Consider the following 16,957-nt stretch of genomic DNA (forward strand, 5'->3'; position numbering starts at 1 on the left):
GACGTGCCTGCGTATATTCTCTACACAACCCCACCTAGCTAGCACCACACGTCTATCATGTGAGCCATGATGCGACACCTCTATTTGCAACGCTTTACCGCGTCAGTGCGATCTTCCCAGCTGTCTTGATTACGTTGAATAGCTGCTATGAATAGCTGCAATAGCTGCTATGTTCTTGTGTGTACGCAGTCGGTGGCAATGATTTCCGAACGTACACTCGAACAACGGCGCCTAAGGCGCAGTTTGAGCATCTATATACGTCGTCAGCGGGTGGCATCTATAGCGTTCGGTTGCAAGTTTTGCTGCGCCCACGGTGACGGTGCTCGCGAGCTCGAGCGCAGGTGATGAACACCGAAAGGAGCCAGGTCTCAGAGCGCGCGCGCAGGCGCGCGTATACAAGCAAATAACAAGCAAAGCAAGGCCCGGCGGGGAGGGCCCTTCGTTTTGATGTCTTGGTCACGCGCAACGTCTGGCGTTAGAGCCCGCGCTGCTCGCGCCGCCGGGGGCTGCCGTTTCTTTCACTGTTTCGAACATCGAGAGGCGCGGTACACGTCGGCGCTAACAGGTCGAAGAGCTGGGTCCCCAAAGGAGGCGCGACCGGAGAAGTCACTCGTTGCTGCAACCGAGAACCGTGAGTGTGGCTGGCAGGCTCCGCGAACGCTACCAGCGCGAAAGCCACCTGTTGCCACATCGGCCCGGTCGCGCGCGTTTTTAGATAAGGGCGCCGTCTTGGACCGCGACGTGGCACTTCGCGATGGCTGCTCTCGAGGCCGTGACGGCCGTGACGGCCGCGGCCCTTGAATACGCAAATCGGGGTGCTGAACGGGTGTCAAATTTAAAATGACCTTATCGAAGTGCTTTCCAATGCATCAAACGCGCATAAGCGTTCGCTTCGGTATCTATTTGTGCTATTGAAAGTAAGACTCGAAAAACGTTTTATTTTTCTGCGGCATATTCGTGACTTCTTTCTCTCGGAGACGAGAGGCTGTTGGCATTGCAGGCGCGTTTCAAGCACGCCCATTCTCACTGGGGCGTTTTGACTAGCCAGAGTAGATCAGCTTAGCGTTCAGCTAGGGCGAAGTCAAGCACAACACGCAGTGAGCATTAAAAATAAAAACGCGAAGCGGAGTCCTCCGGCAGTGATCGGTGTCTCAACGCGCCCGTCGTCGACCAGCAAAACACGGCTCGCCGGTCGGTGATGTGAGCGCGGACAGCGCAGTGAGTCCGCTGTACAAGCGGTCCACGTTCCCCGGCGGCATTGTCTTGAGGAGCGGCGCAGCTGGCGCGGTCGTCAGTTTGTAGGCGCCTGCTGCGTGCCTTTGTTCGGCATCGGCAGTCGCTTCGTGGAAGCGGGCTCCCCTCGAGGCTGCGTCGTTCGCGCGGCGTACACCCATGCCGCCTGCGTGGTAGCGCCCGGACCCCGGCTGCCGCTGCACCCGCTGCTGCCCCGTGAGTAGAGAACGCGCACCGAGCTCGAGCCCGGCCTGCCCGCCGCGACGAGCACGGCGCAACCGTGAAGGTCACAGCTGGTCGGGCTCCGCCGCCGCGGGCACGGCCACGTTGCAGCACCAACAGGTGCGCCCACCGCGATAACTGCACCGGCCAGCGCTGTTCGCTCGCGGCGTCGGACGCCACGCGTCGACCCCGCTTCTCGGGGTATCGTCACCAACGCGATATCGTGACGCAAAGACAAACCGGGGACACGTAGACATTAGAAACGTCGAGCCAGCTTGTCCATCCTTATTTTTGTCCTTAGAACGGTTCTCGCGATACGCGAGCTCACCTTACCAGTGTCACGGACTTCTGTCAGCGACAGTGCGCATGCCGCGGCAATTACGAGCGAACGCAATACCTTGGCAAAACTGAGAATCGTTCTGTCTATAGCGAAATCTTAATAATAATAATAATAATAAATATCGGCGTTTAACGTCCCAAAACCACGATATGATTATGAGAGACGCCGTAGCGGAGGGCTCCGGAAATTTCAACCACCTGGCGTTCTTTAACGTGCGCCAAAATCTAAGTACACGGGTCTCAAGCATTTTCGCCTCCACCGAAAATGCGGTCGTCGCGGCCGGGATTCGATCCCGCGACATTCGGGTCAGCAGTCGAGCACCATAACCACTAGCAACCGGTTGTTTGTGCAATTCAGGTGGCGTCGGCTCTGTACTAGAATCGGTGGCCACGTGGGCGAGGCTAAATTCGCAAAGTAAGTTTCTAGGCCCCCCGACTTCCGCCGTCGTTCGTAATCCGCTATTTGGCATGACATTACTTATCGCCAAACTTATGTCTCGTGGTAATCGTTTCTTCGCAAGTATGAGCCATAGTTAAGACGTTTATTGAAGAACGACAATATGTATATACATGGCACTCGGCGGCAATGCTTCTTCGTGAAGCCCCGTTAGTTGGAGACGACGCAATTCACGAAATCCGCCCAGCCGGTCGCCTGCAGCTGCAGATGACGCGACGAGAAAAATAGAGTGCGAACACAATGAGAAGCAAAACCCCTGCTACGAGGCTGGCGCTTTTCAGTATACAAGGGCTGAACGTTTTTCAGCATTTATTTATTTATTTATACTCCTGCGACACCTGTGCTACGGTTAATAGTTATTTTTAATGCACGTATTGTTGACAACTGGTTCGACTACCGGTCAACCAACTATACGTCTGGTGCGTGCGAAAAAAAAAAAAAAATGTGGGCGGGCTGTTGAGCGGTACATTATAAAAACGGCAACCTTAATCATGATTCAGCATATTCGCATTTATAGGTAACCGACACTCGTTGCCCAATTTGGCAATTTGCCCAATATAATGGCAATACAGGCATATAACAAAGTTATACCTGTCGTTTACATCACTCGTAGTAGCACCCATTAGAAGCTAAAAATATGACCGCGACACTAGGCGTTACGTTACAGCCGGGGTGGCATGACGCCTGTCGCTGAAGTTAGCTGCTTTAATTTTAATCACATTGAGAACTAACGAAAAACATCAAAACCTGCGCGGATGATGTATTTGTTAAGGTAATTTGCCATTTACCCGCGGAGATGTGTGCACCTTTGTAATAATTTTTAATTGGTATTAACATGTTCTGTGCGTACATTGTAAGCAGTGCAAAGGTAGCGGGGAAACTGAACTAATAAAGTAAAGAAATGCAAGTGCTGGTAGAAGCAATACTCAGAAATAGAAAAACAAATTTAATGACACATTAGGAAAAACGAGGCCAGAGGTACGCGATTGCAGACCGGATATCGTCATCCTGCATGTCTGCATTCTCAGTCTTGCGCCCTCGTTTTAATATGCGGGCGTGTGAGAAATATGGGGTGAGCAAGAGTTGATTCTTAATCTGGTGCGAGCGTCTTTAGCAATTTGCTCGCGTTCGTCTAGGTTTCATAGACGTAGCCTTCTGAAGGCCTACAAGAAGGCGCGTCCTCCTTGCCGAAACGTTGGAGTAGGACCGAGGATTCGCTGAGGACTACCGGCATTTTAACGCTTAATTACACCGCAGAACACTGCGTAATGGATCGGGAATCTGACCGAGGGGAAATGGGGATGTTCGGCCGATATCGGAGGAGCCTCCTTTCCCGTTTTCTCCCAAAATGCACACAATATGTAGTCTCCATCGTGATGTGGCACAGCACACCTATTAAACGGATGACTTTCGTGTTCGCCCGTTCTCAGAGCTCGATGGGGACTGGAGAAGACTGGTCGTCCGAGTGCGCGTTTGCGCTTGCATGTTTTGTGAACCGACATTGCCCAGCCGTTTATCGTCCGCTGTGTGCTTTTACTGCAGTACGTACGCATTTGGGCTGATCGGGTCAAGACATAAAAAGGGGCCGGCGTTGCATGTCGCTTCTTATGTCTTGTCCTTGAGGGTTGTTTTGTGTTCTTCTACTTCTACTCGAAACACCTGCCCCCCTCTCCCACCCCAAAAAATAGTATAACAATAAATTCTCCATATTCTACTGCATCGCTATAGGAGACTGAGACGTAGATACTTCCCCGCCACGGTGGTCTAGTGGTTATGGCGCTCGACTGCTGACCCGAAGGTCGCGGGATCGAATCCCGGCCGCGGCGGCTGCATTTTCGATGGAGGCGAAAATGTTTGAGGCCCGTGTACTTAGATTTAGGTGCACGTTAAAGAACCCCAGGTGGTCGAAATTTCCGGAGCCCTCCACTACGGCGTCTCTCATAATCATATCGTGGTTTTGGGACGTTAAACCCCAGATATTATTATTATTATGAGACGTAGATACCGGCCTCCCCAAAGAACAGACGCTTGTTCCGCTACTACTTATCACGCAGTATACTTCGAGAAACCGTTTGATATATCGTGACAGTTTTCTGCAGGAACGCCTCTTAAATTGTCGCAACGAGCAGAGTACGACTTTGTGCACAGTATACACTATGCCTAACTGTGTGTACGCAGAGCGGCGAGTATAGCGCGCAGTGTAGTGACGAGCGGGCCCTGTCGCTTGTAATGCAGGTTCTGAACCGCACCATGGACCCGCGGACGTACGACACGGCGCAGCCGCTGATCGCGTCGCTGCCCCAGGTGCCGCTGCTGCCGCAGCAGATGTTGCCGTCGCGCTCGTCGCGCAAGGACTGCATCCGGCTGCGCGGGCTGCCCTACGAAGCGCAGGTCGAGACCATACTGGAGTTCCTGGGAGAGCACTCGCAGGCCATCGTCTACCAGGGCGTGCATATGGTCTACAACGCACAGGTATCGGGGCACGCCCTCTCGTCAAGCTGGCGTCGGGTCGAAGCGCTGGCGGCTAGTATTAAATAACACGATGTGCCGTACGTCCTATCTATGCGCCATATAATGGCACTCCTTTCTCCTGCTGTGCTAAATCACTTTATTGTTTGTCGTCCTATCAGTCAGCCAACAGGCCTATCCACAAAACTTTCTGTCAATGAATTAACGGTGAATTCGCCAAAGCAATCGGCTGGCTGTCGTTTTGACGAACCTTTCTTACGTATAGTGCACAAGTCCTTTTGTGAGTCCAGTTTCATGGCTGCATGAGTGCTAAGTATCATGTGTCTACATTTATCTCCTCTCAGTGAATTGCGGTAAAGAAAGAGGTGATCCTTTGCTTGAACCAACTTTCTTTTCACGCTATAACATCTTCCACCACCCGATTGTAGGCTTGAACGCTGTAGCTTTTTCAAATAATAACGCGAATAGCACTCGTATAGGACCGGGACCCGCATGGTAAAGACTTGTTGATCGACGTAAATAGCAGTGATTAACTTCTTCACAACCTATCATCTGCAGACAGTGCACGGTTATTTCTCCCAACACCACTCAGTTTTTATGTCGTAGAAAAAAAAAAAACAAGAAAGAAAAACATGTCGTAAGATTCTATATATACGATATGCTGGAAACGGTCACTGGTTGTTTGTTTCTCATTTGACCACGTTTTCTCTGCCAGAAAACAAATGTCAATTGTCTATGCCCGCATGTTTCAGAGATTGGAGCATGTGTTCAAGCCTCTTCATGCAGATTTATTTATGCGTGTTTAGCCCTTTGTATGCATGTACAAAACTGCAGCAGCAATCTGCTCACTTGCCCATTGTTCCTTCTCTCTCTTTCTGTTTCTTTTTTCCGCGCAACCATACCTGGAATATGACAAAAATTGTGCTAAAGACAATATATCCCATGTTTATAAGCTGTTTACGTGAATAAAACATCTGCTTATCGAGAATTAGCACCCGGTTCGTGCCGTAGTTGGACAGTCATATACCAAAATTCTCAGCTTGACGGATGCTGTGGTTATACATTAATGTGGTATTGCAATAGCACTGCGAAAGAAAAAAAAAATCAAGAACAACGTCACCTACATGTGCCCAGTCCACAAGCTTTGGCGAGAATGATTTAACCGAGTTTCGTGGGGCGGGGCCTGTAATGACGTGGTCTATAAGTGTTAATACAAAATAACATACAGTTCACTTAAATATTGCACAGAAACTACCATGACGCAGCTCAGTACATCAACAGGCAAGATGAACAAGCAGTCATATTACTAACCTCTCACAGGAACTTAATTAGTAAGAAGGCGTTGCCTCTTGTGATTCAAGACAGCTGTGTTTAAAGTGCGGGCAAGGGCTCAGTGACTGTTGTGTGATCGCATTATACAACTGTGTGATGAACTCTTCGGCAAAGTGCGAACGTTTCTTGTGTGTCTTGTGTGTGAACATTGTTGTCGACACGTGGACATTATGCATGGCGTGAGAACATTCCTTTTAAAAAGACATTGCCGTGAGTGAGTTTTACAATACTCTACTGGTTATTTATAAGTTCGTGACGCTAATTAATAAGTAAGGGAAGAGGAGCAGCCGGAGCCACGTATAGGCACCAACCACTCCTTAAACACATTTAATAAAAAAAAGTAAGTTCCTGTGAGAGGCATATAGTAACTTCTGTAGCTTCTTTCTTGATTTACGCAATTTTTACTAAGTTTAATACAAACGAGTAAGTCGAGTGAGTTCGACGCATCTGCTTTAAGTCGTACGTCTTGCTTCTTATTAAGAATTCCACTCCGAAAGTTTTCCCGGTACTGAGGAGACTCGCACGCCTGTTTGTGCCCACTGTACATGGAACTCGTGGATCCACGGTTTGATGTTTGCTCACATGTGAGCGGTCAAGGTGTTTCAACGGAACGTAAAACGAGCGCCAAAAAGAGAATGCGTCAGCATCTGTGCGTCGAGCGGTTCGCGCCTGCGAGTGAGCGCGTGCGCAGACGGGCCTTTGCAGAGCACTCGCGTATTCGTCGTCTCCCAGGGCCAGCCGTCCGGCGAGGCCTTCATACAGATGGACTCTGAGGACTCGGCCTTCCTGGCGGCACTTCAGCGCCACCACCGCTACATTATGGGCAAGAAGCCGCGTTACATCGAGGTTTTTCAGTGCTCCATCGACGACATGAATCTGGTGCTCACCGGGGGAATCCCAGTACAAAGGCCCCTGCTATCTCCAGGTAAGCTCTCGAACGCGCAGCTTCTGTGCCTGAAACCGCTGAGCAACGCACGCGCTCGTTAGGCGATGGCGACTCCGAGGCGCGCGGGCAGTTTGCGTCAAATCCTTGCAAAGGCCACTGCCGGCCGAGGGTCACGAGACTCGCTGCTCCATTTTCTATTCGCGCCTGAACGCGCTCCGCTCGATTTCCTTTTTTTTTTTTTTGCCCGCTGTCAGAACTGGTCGGTAGAGCGCATTCTGCGGCTACGTATATATAGTGTACACGAAGGCGACTGCATGCGTCACCTTGCTAGAGATTTCTTTTCTTCAGTACTAGTACCGATATCCGGCTCAAGGCCGATCTGCTTGAGAGGGTTCGTTCACTACACACGCCGCTTCGGTGTGTCTTTCAGTGCATAAAAATTTAGTAGTGCAACTTCCATACATCGGTGAATATTGCGTGAACGTCTACTCCTAGTTTCCGCACGTATGCGGCGTTTCTTTCTTTGTTTTTATTTCACAGCGAAAACCGCCTTGTGCCAACAGCAGTGTTATTGTTTCACAGCAGGATTCTTTAAAGAATGACGCGCATGGTGCATAATCAAGCGAAACTGATTGATCGAGCCTTGTCGGTCGAAGAGTGCATGCGGTGGAACAGAAGTGACACGAACGGATTGAAGGTGGTAGAGACATGCCTGTCCAGTTAAAGCTTTTTTTTTTTTTTTTTTGCGCTGGGAATCAACAATATGACCGTGTTCGTTTTGTGTGCCACTGATAACGAATGAAACATGACAATGCGAGCACGTTGCCTTCAGTACATTCTGCGTCGTGGTGAAGCGTGTAACCGTTGTCAAACTTTACGAGCCCGTATTTAAAGCGTCCCAACAGGCGTCTAGCATAAGCTCACAGCGAATCCCCGAAGGAGGCCTTCCTCTGATACTGGAACGTTGGGGTAGAGGAGGCTCGGTGCACGGAATGGACTGAGCCCTCATTAACACACCCCGGCAGGGCTCTGAATTTTGGCGATGGATGTATACACGCTTCGGGAAATGGTGGCACGTGAACCCTCACATTTCACCCGGGACTGCCTTCGAGCGAACGGTCTCCCAGCACATCGTATAGCACGGCGCAGAATGCACCTTAGGCCCGCGTGGTTTCATTTGTTGCCGGCTGCACAGCTGTATATGCACGTATGCATGCTCGTATAGTGTGCGCGTCACCCTGACCTGCGACCGCTGTGGGGTGTGTGTGTGCAGCGGCGGCGGCGGCGGCGGGCGCGATGTTGCCGCCTGCGCCGTACGGCGCCTACCCGTACGTGCAGCCCCCGGCGCCCGTGCTGCCGGCGGCCACCATGACGACGCTGGCGCCGCGGGTGTCCACCTACTACCCGCCCATCTTCTACTGGTCCTACCCGAGTCCCCCGGTGTCCCCAACCACGTACTACCCCCACTCGGCAGGCCCCACCATGGTAATTTTGCGCGGCCTGCCGTATAGCTCCACGCCCCAGGACATTCTAACCTTCTTCCAGGGCTTTCCAGAGGTCAGGGCTTTTTCTTTCTTTTTCTCTTGGCTCAGCCGCGGGACACGGTGCCCGAGCACTTGCGAGCGCACGCTCCCCTCTAGCAGCGTCGGGGACTGTCCGCTGTGTGCCTGCCACTTGTGACACGGCACCGTGCATTCGGTAACAAAGTGCTGACGCGGCGCTTCACCTGTGTAGGGCGGCGTGTCCCGTTGGCGTGAATGTGTGCATTGGTTTGTCGGAACGTGGGGGATGCTGGTGTGCGGGCTGTTTCATATTTTTTTTATCTTCCTACTAATCTCGGCTGTATTAACGCTTCGTGTGGAATTGTGGCTGCTACCGACTGTTGGCTGGTGTATGTTGCTAATGCGGCCTCGCTGCGGCCAGGAGGGGCACTAGCGCAGTGGCACGGGGTGTGTGGCAGTGGCAAAGCATGCGTACACACGACCGAGGCCTTGGGTCTTCTCCCACCTTTCCTTCTCTTTTTTTCCTTGCAACGCGGCCACCGGCTGCGATGTGGTGCCGCCGGCACGATTTTGCATCGTGCCTGCCCACCGCTAAGAATTTTCAGGCAGACATTTCGCGTTTGTGAAACCTTAACATTATATTCGCCGACGATCGTTCACGTCTACATTCGCGACGCCCCGCCACGGTGGTCTAGTGGTTATGGCACTCGACTGCTGACCCGAAGGTCGCGGGATCGAATCCCGACCGCGGCGGCTGCATTTTCGATGGAGGCGAAAATGTCTGAGGCCCGTGTACTTAGATTTAGGTGCACGTTAAAGAACCCCGGGTGGTCGAAATTTCCGGAGCCCTCCACTACGGCGTCCCTCATAATCATATCGTGGTTTTGGGACGTTAAACCCCAGATATTATTATTATTATTATCTACTTTCGCGACACCGGCGAATGTACAGTGTTCGGAACCTAAAATTTATCTCCGGGAGGGCACATTTGCGACACGGTGTAATTTGTATAACAACTCTCTCGCGCCCGAGGTTACCGAGTGTGCCATCGAAATCGCGCTGTCCAACAAGGTGTCCAACCTGCAGGTCTCTGCAACACTTGCCTAACGCCATTTATTATATCGCTATATAGGCGACTGGCAGGCCGAACCGTTGGTACTACCGACAAATTGTCAAGTTCTGGGTACTTACTGTGATAGGGAATCACTTCTATTCCTATAGACGTGATGCTCGTCGTCGGAAGCAAACGAGGCGTTCGGAACGTAGCTTAGGATGAACATTCCTCGAAGCTTGCCGCCATTGCCAAATGCCTATCTGAAGCGCGTCGTACTTGACAGGATTTTCGTACACGTAGAATGCTGTGTACGTAAAGCATTAAAACGTGCCGTGCGTGTGAGTTAAAGTAGCTTTGCACTCTGTCGGGCCATCTAGCCGATTATAGTGACAGTTTAACGCTGAGGTTGGCTTTTGTGCACCGCATCGCTACCGCAGGAATTATTAGTGCAGTTAAAGAAAAGTATACCTGCTGGCCCGTAGGTGAGGCGAAGTGATTACACCTTGTTAGAAGACGCACATGATGCCCCAACGTTAGGGGAACGGTTTTGATGCAACCGCCAGCTGGGTTGTTAGATTTCAGACTTTCGTATGAAAAATATTAGCATAAATATTTTTACATCTTCGACGAATACTCGCGGTATTCATTTGATCTTTCCCTTATTTTTTATTATGACTTATTCTTTCTTGGTTTTTCTTGTAGTATTACGCTATACATTCGCCCTGCGTGTGTCACTTACAGTTAAAACCTGTACTGCTGCAGTTAAGGCGTATTGTTTGCGAGAGCAATAGTACGACTGAACCAATAATAAGCAGACTAATATAGGAGATCGTGTACGCTGTGTGGGAGAGAACTCAAATTAGTTCAGTCAATTAAATGTCACAGACAAATCTGGCAACAAACCTTACCGTGCTTAGCTTCGCTACAGAACTCGGCGTGTGGAATACGTACAGCCGCTCTCGTCGCTTTCACCACACACACACACACACACGCACACATACACACACACATATATATATATATATATATATATATATATATATATATATATATATATATATATATATATATGTATATATATATATATATATATATATATGTATATATATATATATATATATATATGTATATATATGTATATATATATATATATGGAGGGGCGGGGGGAGCACTTGTACAGTAGCAAGAAAAATGACAAGCAGGGGGTCATCGCCTCCTCAGGACCAAATAAAGTTATTCAGTCAGTCAGTGACAAACAGCAGCAAAAAGACAGCAATATTCCTTCAAAAATGGGAGTAGGGGAGCGAAGGATAAGAAATCTTATGCGTGAATTGCTTCGCGTTATACTTTCGTCGTTTAAATGCCGTGCAGTGGGGCAGCTGGGCACCTTAACTTTTTTTAACCCAGACGTTGCGAGTCCTTATGGCGGTAGTAAAACAGGATTAAAATTGGATTAAATTAACAGATTAAACGGGTTAAGCGGGATTAATTGTAAAAATAGGATTAAAATTGGGTTCTTTTAAAAAAAAAGAGCGAGATGCGAGATATTGTGCGTCGAAGTAAAAAGACCGAGTCAGAGAGCACTTCATTAAAGTAACATTGGCTATGCAGGAACAATATGACAAAACGTATGGAATGGTCTTGAGTTGCCTTGCTAAAAAATGTTGCCAGATTTAACGTAAGGATACCGGTTATCATATGCGTATTCAAGTGTAGAAGGCACCAACATTCTATTAAACGAGTGGCTGGTTTACGTGTTTAGTTAAAAGAAGACTGTTAGCGTCAAAGGGAGCACACGCACGTCGTCAAGCAACGATATTGGCGCTCAGCAGAATGCCTTCTTGATCAGAAATAAAAAAAAAAAGCAGTTGTTGCTATTCTTTATATCCTGCTCTTTTTCGCGGTTGCAGCAAATGGCTCTCTTCTAGAAATAGTTTATCGCAACGTCATGAGGTCTGCTATAGATGGATACTGTCTCCATTCGGAGGCTTGACGGCACATTAATTAAAGCACGAAGCTGGACTTATTTCGTAGAACGGCAACCGAAAGTCAGGGGAGAGGTCTGTGCACAGCATATGGCAGCGTAACTTTTACGCGTCGTGCATACTGGCGAAGCGTCTCGGCGACGTATAGCTGCTTCATTCACTTTATCTGGTGAATTACAGAATGGCGAAGCGCCAACGATTGTGCTGCTTGTACATTTGTAATGTCATGTTGCAACATGAAATTACAAATGGAACAACATGCATTTGTAATGCAACAAAATGCGTAAATAGCAAGAGCCAGTGCCTCCAAAGGACACCATTCATGGAAATGCGATACTGTGCTGTTATGGTGACTCGCTTCAATTTAATATTAGCTGCTCTCGGTGACGTCGCAAACGCACAATCAGACGTCTACACGTGTCACGCTACTCACAGGCCAACTATTAGGAAGCTCGTTGAATTCGTTCGTATTGAACTCATTGTACCCGTAAGATGGAGCGTACCGAAGTAAAAACAAAAAACAAAAAAAAAAAACATTAATGTACAGGCTAGTCCGCATGGAGGTAAACGGTGAAGCCGCCGAGTCCGACACAGCGACGAAATATTGCGCCACCGTTCGTCAGTTCGCATCTTCGCGCTGTATCTGAAATTTGACCAAGTTCAGATTTGTATATAGCCGTAGCCGCGCGAGAATCTACGCTGTTAACTCATCACCCCCATCTGTGGAAATCATATCGCGTACTGTACAAGTCATCGCACAGATGAACGTGGTCACAGTATCGCTAATACCTTGATTCGGTGAAGCCACCCGTAAGTCCAATGCCGCCCAGTCAAACTTCGACGAGCAGCCGCGAGCTAAATTATGTCGACCTCGAACTATAGTAGCCCGTGCTTTCTCAACGCTCCTGTTCAGTATACCAGCTCTATCGACCGCTCGATAACGGTTCGACGCGACCTGCCGGCCATATCGCTCTATGCTAGAGACAGCGATGCTCAAACAGCTCTCGAATTTCAAAGGACATAGTCGCCGCCAAAACTGAGACCGCTCGCACCAGGGCAATTGAGAGCGTGTGGCCAGAAGCGGTCTCAAAATTTTCACTGCAGTGAACGTTGCACCTGTTTGCGCAGCTCACGGCCGACTGTATCCAGATCCAGCGCAACACGGACGGGCGTCCCAATGGCGAAGCCGTCGTGACCTTCCCCAGTCGCGCGGAGGCTGAGCGAGCCATACAGGAGAAGAACCGCCAGAACATCGGCAGCCGATACATCGAGCTATTCATGGCGTGATGACCTGCCCAGCGGCGGCGCCCAGCAATGCTCTCGTGTCTACGTGCCCCAAGGACTTGTTTCATCAGCGCCGAACTGCCACATTTATTTCTCGGTGGACAATAACGTCCTTCTGTCCCGGTTCGGCTCGCGAGCCTTCGCCATGGCGGCGACGATTGGCCCGAGCCCCTTCTTGCGGTCCAGCCAGCGCGCTGGACTGTTTCACCCCGTCTGTGTTGCCCGTCTCTCTCTCACCCACAATTTTGTATTTTCGGCTTATACCTCCACTATTCTGTTCCTTTTCTTCTGTTTCTTTAAGCGTACTGTTTCATTTTATGCGATTGCCGTGACGTTTCTTTCCATTTTTGTTCTTATTCCGAGTGATAGCGTACAGCCCGAGGCCCGCTAGACAAGCCCCGCACGCGGACCCATGGTACCGCCAAGCGAGATCTCGTACTGTGCCTACTCTTTATTGAGATACCGCAAAGTTAACAGCAAAATCACGCTGGTCTTCCCGTAGTGCGTCCAATGTCATTATTAACCAAACTTCAACAAGTTACTTTAAGTGTGTTTGTGCTAGTTTGCAAAGTCCCCGTGCACTATCGAATATTTTTTTTTTTTTTTTTGCGTCACCGTCATACCGTGCCGCAGTATTTACCAGTGAACGCCTTCCACATTATGTGTTGAGACAAGCCTGACTTGGCCGCTGTTGTACAACACGTGTGCATTCACAAAACGTGCCTTATTCAAGTGTCCTTTCTTCCTTGAGCCGTTCTAGTGCCGACGTACAGCTGTAAGAGCACAGACCGAATGGCCTCTTTCTTTCGCAAAGCAAACGAGATACCAGCACGTCTTCGTCTGCGCGGAGGGCACCCTCGGAGGCCGCCATCTTCCTGCCCTCCAACTCATCATTTGGTCCGCGCTTGCGACGGCGCCCCATCGTCCCGTGATAAGCGGCATCCAGGATGGCTTCTCCGTGTGTTTTGTCCGTCTTTGTTTGTTTCTGTGTCGTCGAACCATGCACGTCCGTCCAGCTACCGACCTTTATTATGCATTTCTGAGCGCCGTGTTAGAGCGAAAGAATAGAGCTGAAAGGGGGCAACAGTATTCACATTTTGCCCCATGAGTGTGTGTGCCTGTTCTGTATGTGCGCGCTCGTGCCTTCACGCGGTTTCTTAAAACCGCTTCGTTTGTTGTCGTCCATAACGACATAAAAAAATGGCCGCGGACACAGTGCAAGACGTAAAGAAAAAAAAAAAAAAAGAAGCAACCATGCAAGTGGCACCGAACGCCGTGGTTCCGTGTGACCCTACTGTTATTTATTTTACGAAACAGTGCAATTGTATAACTCCCCCCGCCCGTGAGGCGATTGCGACGCGAGTGGTCCAGTCTCGTGAGGCGATTGCGTCGCATTGTCGCTGCGAGCGCGCGGCTTGTAGCCGCGGCTCGGATGCTTCCGAGGGCGCGTCCGCCGCGGGTGCTTCTTGGGAGCAAAAAAAAAAAAAAAATGCTCCGCGGCCCCGGCACTGCCAGCGCTCCCTGCAAGGCCCCGGTAGTGCTCTAGTTCGTAAAAGAAAACCGAAGCTAAATGCCGCGTTTTTCTTGTGCTCGTTCTTTTCTAGTTTTCCACTTTATCCTGCCACGTTATCCATGTCACCCCCGCACATTACTTTCCTCGTTAGCACCCAGTGCCGTTTTTTTTTTTTTTTTGCATTTCGTGTGTTCTCGCCGACCGTCTAAACTCGACGTCTTCTCTGTGTTTATTTGCAGTGATAATCATACACCGAACCTCTATTATTTTGCTTTCTTTTTTCTCGTTTAGCAGAGCATCTTAATGAATTGCTTTATCGCTCTTATATGTGTCTCGCCTTTTGAATTGTGCGTGCGCGTATGATATTTTTTTCTTTTATGTATATATTATGCTTCGTCTGCACATTCTATTTTGCCCCTTCCCGAATGATTTCACCAACTATAAGTGTAGTAAATGTGTACATATATATACACCACCACCTTTCAACGAAGTGACAATGACCGTACCTATCCATCTTGGTCGGCCGGATTTTTGTCTCAAAGTTGGAACCTTAGTCGACGTTCATGTCTCGCAAAACCAGTTGTGTGTTGTCCTTAAGTATGTCCGTGTTCAGAAAAAAAAAACTCAAAGAAAAAAATGTAAAATGTCGAAAAAAAAGAGAAAACGTTGAAAGAGCTTTCCGGCTTCTCTCAATAAAGAACGTAATTATAAAAAAAAATTGTGTTGTATATATTTGTAAAGTGCTCGCATAGCTGACGCATGGATGTCCAGCCGGCTATCGCTCACTGCGAAGCAATCGGGCGTGCATGCAGCGCCGCTACCATTCTTCGCATCTTGTCACGACGACGCTTCAAAGAACAAGTCCACGGGAGCGGGCACCGAACTGGCATCGCCGCTCTGTCTCAGGCGCGGCGCCCGCAATCGACGTCTGTTGTTTGTGACGATTTCCCATTTTACGGCTTCGTAACGATATCCTAATCAGTAAACAACGATTATCTACCAAAAACTATACTCTGCGAAACCGTGCTCCGCCGGTCTCCCCTAACCATATTGAGACAGAGTTGCCACGTGGTTCGGTGTCTGCTATGTCATCTTCGACAAATCGCACCGGTGCGCACCGGGGCACACAGGCGCTACGACGATTGGACGAAACGGCGCACCAGGGCGTCCCGGTGCGCACCAGTGCAATTTGTCGAAGATGCCATAGTTTGACAACTAAGACCTACTCCATGCATGTAATGTTTATAAACAGCGGTAAGCGCCATCGACATACTGAGGCGCTTGTGGCGACGTCGTGGCGGTAGTGGCGCGTAGGCTCGGTAGGCTCCGCCCAGGCCCAGCCCAAAGCTCGCCACCGCCCTCTATGATCACGTGACAACAGGCACAGCAGCTGCAAGGCTGCCTCCGAGCACCGCGTGTCGGGGCGCCTTCCGCATGTTTGCAAGGGGTGGCCGGGCGGCCGCGACAGAGGAAGTTTTCGTGGTCCCCAACAAGGACTCTGAAATGAACATTATAAAAAATTGGGCAGATCCCACGCGTTGTGGGAGTCTGTTTCATGCGAAGCAGTCAGCGAGTGCTTCTATGCTGCTCGAGCTTGGAGCTGCGGCACCTTCTCGGCCCGTGGCAAGACATCGGTTGTGGGATGCGCAACAGAAAAGCGCAACAGAAAAGTTTGTGAATGACTATTTTGTGTATATATGTGCGTTTGTGACTGTACGTACTATTAGTGCGTATATGTGAACGTGGTATATACCATCATCACCCGACACCTGGAGAAGCAAGCCAGGTGACAAACCAGGCTAACCTCTTCGAGATTTTCATTAAAGATTATTATCTCTCTCTATGCTGTATTTATGGCTTTGAGCCAAGCGTTACGAGGTGGACCGACGTGTTTTTGTAAGTATAGTAGCTGTGTGCACTTTGTGGGCTTACCAGGCACGTTGACAATACTGGCGTTTAAAGGGTACGTAACGTCAGCCCTCACGTTAGAGTACATACGTCAGTATTATCGAAACTAAGTGCACTTTATGGTGCAATCATGTGAATATCATACGTAGCATTCGTTAATGCATTCCTCCGGGGTCGAGTAACGCTTGAATATAGCTTGCTGAATCATAGGAATAATAAAACTGTAATGCTTTTTAGACTGCTATAAAAGCGGAGCCAACACTGGAACCACAGACGTTAATCGGATATGACGCCTGTATCGTAGGAGTACATATGTAGTGTTTATTGCTTTCGTGTAAAATTAGACAGCACCACAAACACAATTGACGTTGCACCGACATTCCGCCTGTATAGGCGGTTTTTCCAAACCTGTTTTTAGACTTGGCGTGGCTCTGTGGTAGAATACCTGATTGCCACGCAGAATGCTTGGGTTCGATTCCTGCTGGGATCCTAATTCTTATTTTTTTCCATTCATCGGGTCAACGCTGCCGATGTAGGTTTTTCTTAACGCTCTCTCATTTAAATTATCATTGTGTCTTGTCGCCGTTACTGGATAGATATAAACTGTCAATCACCTGTGGCGCATACCCGTACACCGCGGCCCGTGGTAAACGGGTATGTGCCACACATTTCTGGAGGAAGGGGTTTGACGACGTACGCAACAGGATTTGCACGTTATTCATGTCATGACCTGACAGTCATATCTGTCAAATCCTCTTACCCTCCCATGCCAA

General features: G+C 49.4%; 1 protein-coding gene across 3 annotated transcripts in view; it reads left to right on the forward strand.

The window, feature by feature from the left end:
• LOC119377372 (epithelial splicing regulatory protein 1) overlaps positions 1 to 14,994 on the forward strand; it is a 119,115-nt gene extending 104,121 nt beyond the window's left edge. The window contains exons 10-13 of one of the 3 annotated variants that reach the window (XM_037646878.2): positions 4,487 to 4,723; positions 6,785 to 6,977; positions 8,212 to 8,423; positions 12,608 to 14,994. In XM_037646878.2, coding sequence (XP_037502806.1) covers positions 4,487 to 4,723; positions 6,785 to 6,977; positions 8,212 to 8,423; positions 12,608 to 12,766 — 801 coding nt within the window. In that variant the 3' untranslated portion in view covers positions 12,767 to 14,994. Of the gene's footprint in view, positions 1 to 4,486; positions 4,724 to 6,784; positions 6,978 to 8,211; positions 8,496 to 12,607 lie in introns of all 3 variants that reach the window. The other 2 variants (XM_037646872.2, XM_037646884.2) reach the window with 2 other exon arrangements.
• The last annotated feature ends 1,963 nt before the right edge of the window (positions 14,995 to 16,957 follow it).

Source organism: Rhipicephalus sanguineus, chromosome 1, assembly GCF_013339695.2.
Source record: "Rhipicephalus sanguineus isolate Rsan-2018 chromosome 1, BIME_Rsan_1.4, whole genome shotgun sequence".
Taxonomy (NCBI): domain Eukaryota; kingdom Metazoa; phylum Arthropoda; class Arachnida; order Ixodida; family Ixodidae; genus Rhipicephalus; species Rhipicephalus sanguineus.